Raw genomic sequence first — 5,488 nt, 5'->3', positions numbered from 1 at the left:
GTATCACGATGGTAGAGTAGTGAGGGGAAGATATATTGGATATCAGCGGAAATGAGAATTGGAGGTGTTAGTTGCGTGGGCGGGAGGCTAGCAGCAGTATGAGAAAATATGCGCACGGTGAACTGCATGTGTGGGGACAAATTCTGAGGAAATTCTGGGAAATTCTTATCGCTGCCTGTACACTTACTTTTGAGTATATAAACGTCTATATTCAGTGAGGGAACTCTTAAGCTCAGCTGGGGAAAGCGAACATATATGCGGGCACTGGCGAGCATGTCTCTTGTCATTGGAATTAGATCCTCACTAGCTGTGGATCGAGTCCAATGGGATGTTGATAGAGAATGGCTTCGGCTTGGCGTCAACACCTATTCAGCGAAAAACGATGTTCTTCTGAGAAAAGAAGCGCAGTACGGACCCCTCACGTAGTGAGTTGATCGATTGTTCGCTACAGGGATAAGGAGAGGGTCGTCCAGCAGCGAACTCGGGCGCTCGTCCCTCAGTCGAATGTAGGTAACAGTATGTGGTTGGTCGGCAGTTAGGAGGTCTTAGGTTGTCTCGAAAGTGGCTGAGACTGAGCTTTCGGTATTGGCCAATCTTATTGCGCCACCATCAGAGGGAGGGGAAGGACAGAGGTTCACTCTGAGGTTGTTCGAGGATGTTGATGATGCTACTCCTATGGATAACGTCGAGGCAGCTGATGATGAAGTGCATGAGGAACCGGAGACTATCACAGCTGCTGTGGCAACTGAGTGATGGAGATAGAACAGTTCTGGTAGCTATGCAGAGTTGGTTTATTCTCGTAGGTCCTACAGAGGTGCCCTTAAGGATCTCGAAGATGATTTGGAGGAAGCTATCGGTGGTAGTAAAAGTGCAGTTAACGGTGAGGAAGATCTACTCGATCTCCTGTGAACATGCATCCTCTTATTTCCTGTAGCTGTATTGTCTTGCGTTGTGATGTGCTCATATACATCGAGAGTCGATTAGATTCGGTTCCCAACTTTGATGGTTGGATGTCCATAGGAGTGGTAGCTGTCCGTACATGCGTGCGAGTGAGGCCTCTACTCCCAGCTGAACTCGGAGCCGGATGCTTGCCCTGTGTGGAAGTGGTTACTGGAACTGGAGACGGCGAAAATGAGTAGTACTACATTTGAACGTATTCGTAGTGGCTAGTGTAGGGTGGATACCCAGCTGGCGGTTCGGCAGCCCTGCATGGATGGGACCTACCCCCCGGAATTGATACGATTCCATTCTTGCCTCGGACCGGATACGACACAGAAAGAGGTAGATATCCCCCAAGGGAGGAGTTGTACTATGTGGTGTTAGGTGTTCGAGAGGTGTGGAGTCCGTGATATGCTGCATGCAGTACTAGAGGGCTTCAAGGCGGCTGTAATGGCCTATGGTCAGACTGGTAGTGGGAAGACGTACACCATGATAGGCGATCCCTCGAGGTAGGACTATGTTGATCGAATAGATGTGCATTCAGTGTGCTAGTGGTGATATGGGAGGGCTTATACACCACTGTGCCAGGGATCTCTTTCGGCTGATCAAAGAGCTTGGTGATAAACAGAGGGACGGTCGCTACGTGACATGATATCTCACAGGTCGTGATGTAACAGTCCGTGCCTCTTTTCTGGAATTGTATAATGAGAGGCTCAATGATCTTCTTGTATCCCCTATTGGTGGCACTAAGGATAACCGATCAGCATCGCATCGCCATCCAAACCAGCTCCGTGTTCGATGTAGGACCTCTGGGAAGGTCTGACCTAGTCGAGGACGTTGGAAGCGGGCTGGTCGTGGAGTAGTTCATACGGAATTAGGTACTGAGCGGAACTCTTTCTATGTGTCGGGCCTGCGGAAAGTAGAATGTGAGAGTGCTACAGACATAGTGAAACTTTTAGCTGATGGGACGGCGAATAGGCAGGTGTATGGTCATGAAGTGAACAGATACAGCTCAAGGTATTATCGGACATAAACGACTCTATACCAACCAACCGATTGCGTGTTACAGATCGCATTGTATATTTTCAATATTCTTGTCTAACGGTGGGAAGCTCACTTTTGCCGATCTTGCTGGATCAGAGAGGCTCAAAGAGTCACGTGGGAAGTCAACTCTAGTGCTGATGCGAACTGTAAGATGGTCAGGAACAGAGACTCAGCATAGAAAGGAAACGCAATCGATTAATAAGAGCCTCCTCGCGCTGGGGAAGGTCATCAACACTCTGGCTCAACAAGCACAGTGTGAGAGTGTTGAGCTCCCAGTAGAGAGAGCTTGTGAGGCTGGTGATCTCAGTGTTGGAGGGTTCGTCAATTAGTCGAGACAGGCCTGCATCGGATCCCATTGCCGCAGCAGCTGGGATTCATGTACCGTATAGGGACAGCAAACTAACACAAATATTGGCGGACTCCCTTGGTGGCAGGGGTCTTGCGATGATCATATGTACAGTGAGCCCGGTATGTAACATTTGGCGTCTATGGGGTTGCCCCGTCTTTCGAGATTGTTTGTAGTAGGCCCAGAAGAACCACGCAGAGACGGTGCACGTGCTCCAATATGCACTGAAGGCGATGAGTATATCAAATGTACCATTGCGGTTGATGTATGGATTGAGAGCGGCGAATACTCCTGCGGATGCGGAGCTCAACTCGGAAAGACAGAAGTGAGTCGGCGTTCGATTTTGACAGTCTAATACGAGAAAATCTTGTAATACCGCAAACTCGACGAATAGGAATCTGAAACCTGGAATATTACGTGTTGTAAACATAAGAACAGTTTTAAAGTGTATTATAATAATCGATCATTGGGGCGAGTGACGAATATGTGTACTCGGGACGCTGTCCAAATTCTAGAGGTGTACTGATCCACAAGAACCAGTCAGGACCCTCGACCTCATGCGAGCCGAGGTGGCGAGGCTGCGAGCTGAAAATCGTGGTTTCCAATCGAAGAATCGTGCTTTGGAGCGAATGCTTGGCAAGATGACTGCCAACAGTAGGCAGAGGCAGTCATCACTCTCGGCTGGCAAGGAGTCTTTGCCAGTAATTGCTGTTTCCAAAGGGGGGAGGGTAATAATCTACCATTAGAGTCTCAGCTCGTTGGTGTCTCCAGCATCGTATTCGTCGTCGGCCCAAGCACCATCATGTGGCAAGTATAGTACTCTGAGCCTGCCTCCTGTACCCAACAAGTACAGACCACATCGTGTGATGAACATCCCCACGGGGCCCGGCACGAGATCGTTGGGCTGGAGGACTCCCCATAGGTGAAGGCTTGTGCTGAGTGATTATCAGGACGTGCTATTGGCAGTAACTCGTATGCCCAGCGGTCGGACCTAGATGCGGCATGGTCATCGGGCTCGGACTCTGAACCCTCTAGCTACTATAGCGGAAGTGTTATAAAACCACAGGTAGGGAAGGGGCCTCTCTATCGACCTGGTTGTGATTCTCGTAGTCGCTCTCGGTGAAGGGCATCAGGACGAGAGTGAAACTCAGACCAGTTGTTGAAAGGATCCTCGGGGATCTGGAGAGGAGGAGCCCGAATCAATGGCGATGTAAATTCAGTGTGGGGCCCCGGCCAATAGGTACGTGTATGGGCGGCCGTACGTCGCCTGAGGTGGTCGCAGGTGCTGATGGTGACATAAGTGATGTGGCAACCGACGAGATGATAGGGAATGAGCAGTTATTAGAATCTCCACTAAAGGAAGCCGATAACCTTCCTCTATGGCAACGACTGCGGACACATCGGGCCGAGACGAGCCTTCAGGGATTGCCGTTGGTCACTTCTTCTGAGGGGACGCCTCGTGAAGAGCTAGCTAGTGGTGGTGGGGTAGAGGAGAGCAGAATGAGTGAGGACTCACTCCTTGATTGGCCAAGGTAGGGAGCTGTAGTCGAGGCTAGGTTAATGGGACCGTAATTGTAGGGGTCACGCTGGACCACAAGAACAGGCTCTTAGGAGATCTTCAATAGGAAGCAGCGTTCAAAGTGACGGAATAGGGCTCGGACCAGACGTAGAGCCTTGGCGGCAGTCTCCTAGGATAGAGGAGTGTGCCCTCATACAAGATTCTTTAGATGTCGCTATGAGCAGGCTACTTCGACGGTGATGGTGTGGGTGAAAGCATGTACCATGCATACCTGGCTGGCTGTAGCTTATTCCACTTCTTTCCTATCCATGATCGAAGAGAGTATTGCTCAGTTGTGGGAAAGGTGCCCACCCGCCCTCTGGGGTCCTTAGGTTCCCTTTTACTCTATGGCCTTACTCATACGACGTGTCAGGGGTGCCCTCCTTCCCAAAGTTTGTACTCCTACGTACTGGGCGATCTCGGTTCGGCGATCGTTTTGTTTCGAGAAAAAGCGAACTTTTATATTCAAGAAGGCGAAACCTCTGGAGAACACTGAAAGGCTACGAGGGGAAGGTGATAACCCTAGAAGCTTGATAATGCTCGCGGAAATTTCTTGGGTAGATCCCGAAGAGCATTGGCCACCGGGAAATAGAGCCGGGGATTTGCAGTTGCCTTCTGAATTGAATAGGAAACTGTTTGTCTACAACTCACGGCATACGTGTGGGAGGTGAGTATCAGAGCTACTCCTCATGTTCATGGGCCGACTAAGGGGTATGCATCAGGAAGCGATCAACGGTCCTTATGGTGACACAAGGTGACAGGCATAAGCCGATCCTTACACTCAACCGTGAGGAGTTTGAAGGGGTTATGGCTGCAAGGGAGGAGGCGGAGAGAGAGATCGTCAATTTTGGTAAGAAGCTCTGATACTGCATGTGCAGAAGATTCCAGTTTCCGTGTGCCCATGCCCGGCTTGTGTACAGCAGTGCATCTGAACTACCGGTACGAATAACATTGTTATCATAACAATAACGCAGCATTGTCGAGGACCCCTCTAGACCGCGATTAGCTGGAAAATTCCCCACCGGTTTCGTTTGGGTGTCTACAGAGGCTTTTTGCCGTTATATAGTGCAAGAGCGGCCCTGCTAGTATTCTCACGCTCGACATCGGAGGTAGGAGTGAAGAAAGTGCCGCTACCTTGGGGCGTGCTAGATAATCACATCTAGGACTGGATGGTCATCATCACACCCCACCTATCCTCGATCGAGTCCCATCAGATGAGCACTATACTGTGGTATCAACTGTAGGGGACAATATGAGGTAGACTCTGTTGCCCATGGGTGACTCGGAGCCTCGGAGCCGATGGAGAGGTGGGAGGTTTGAAAGTAGCACTTGATAGACATTGGCGAGGTTAGGGAGGGGGGAGACGATACGAATTACTCGGAGCCCACCTCATCATAATAGCATATGAATAACGTGAGAACCCAGGAAAGGAAGGTCTTCTCGCAACGATAACCGGGGGTAGTTGACGATGCCCTTCCTAGTTCCTAATTTGATGCTCTCTGTGGACTGACGAGATGCTGTGACAATTCAAGTCGGGCAGGATGTCATTACTCTCAGCTCATTTTTGAGGCTGACCGTTTACATTCCTCGAGGGCCTTCGC

The 5,488-nt window shown here is 50.2% G+C and overlaps 1 protein-coding gene across 1 annotated transcript in view; it reads left to right on the top strand.

The window, feature by feature from the left end:
* Window positions 1-4,751, top strand: part of Pmar_PMAR023365 (kinesin heavy chain, putative) — a gene marked incomplete at both ends in the record, with an annotated part of 5,135 nt that extends 384 nt beyond the window's left edge. The window contains 22 exons of the mRNA XM_002783199.1: window positions 1-11; window positions 452-506; window positions 550-749; window positions 804-880; window positions 985-1,135; window positions 1,176-1,281; window positions 1,324-1,448; window positions 1,492-1,556; window positions 1,602-1,739; window positions 1,818-1,956; window positions 2,009-2,097; window positions 2,143-2,244; window positions 2,348-2,451; window positions 2,509-2,654; window positions 2,874-2,983; window positions 3,280-3,395; window positions 3,440-3,569; window positions 3,612-3,861; window positions 3,908-4,084; window positions 4,261-4,400; window positions 4,449-4,554; window positions 4,610-4,751. The exon at window positions 1-11 is cut by the window's left edge and continues 4 nt beyond it. Of these exons, the coding sequence (XP_002783245.1) occupies window positions 1-11; window positions 452-506; window positions 550-749; window positions 804-880; window positions 985-1,135; window positions 1,176-1,281; window positions 1,324-1,448; window positions 1,492-1,556; window positions 1,602-1,739; window positions 1,818-1,956; window positions 2,009-2,097; window positions 2,143-2,244; window positions 2,348-2,451; window positions 2,509-2,654; window positions 2,874-2,983; window positions 3,280-3,395; window positions 3,440-3,569; window positions 3,612-3,861; window positions 3,908-4,084; window positions 4,261-4,400; window positions 4,449-4,554; window positions 4,610-4,751 (2,679 nt within the window). The remainder of the gene's footprint in view (window positions 12-451; window positions 507-549; window positions 750-803; window positions 881-984; window positions 1,136-1,175; window positions 1,282-1,323; window positions 1,449-1,491; window positions 1,557-1,601; window positions 1,740-1,817; window positions 1,957-2,008; window positions 2,098-2,142; window positions 2,245-2,347; window positions 2,452-2,508; window positions 2,655-2,873; window positions 2,984-3,279; window positions 3,396-3,439; window positions 3,570-3,611; window positions 3,862-3,907; window positions 4,085-4,260; window positions 4,401-4,448; window positions 4,555-4,609) is intronic.
* Window positions 4,752-5,488: the final 737 nt, after the last annotated feature.

This window comes from Perkinsus marinus (genome assembly GCF_000006405.1).
Source record: "Perkinsus marinus ATCC 50983 genomic scaffold scf_1104296937140, whole genome shotgun sequence".
NCBI lineage: Eukaryota > Perkinsozoa > Perkinsida > Perkinsidae > Perkinsus > Perkinsus marinus.
This window is presented reverse-complemented; position numbering and strand designations above follow the sequence as displayed.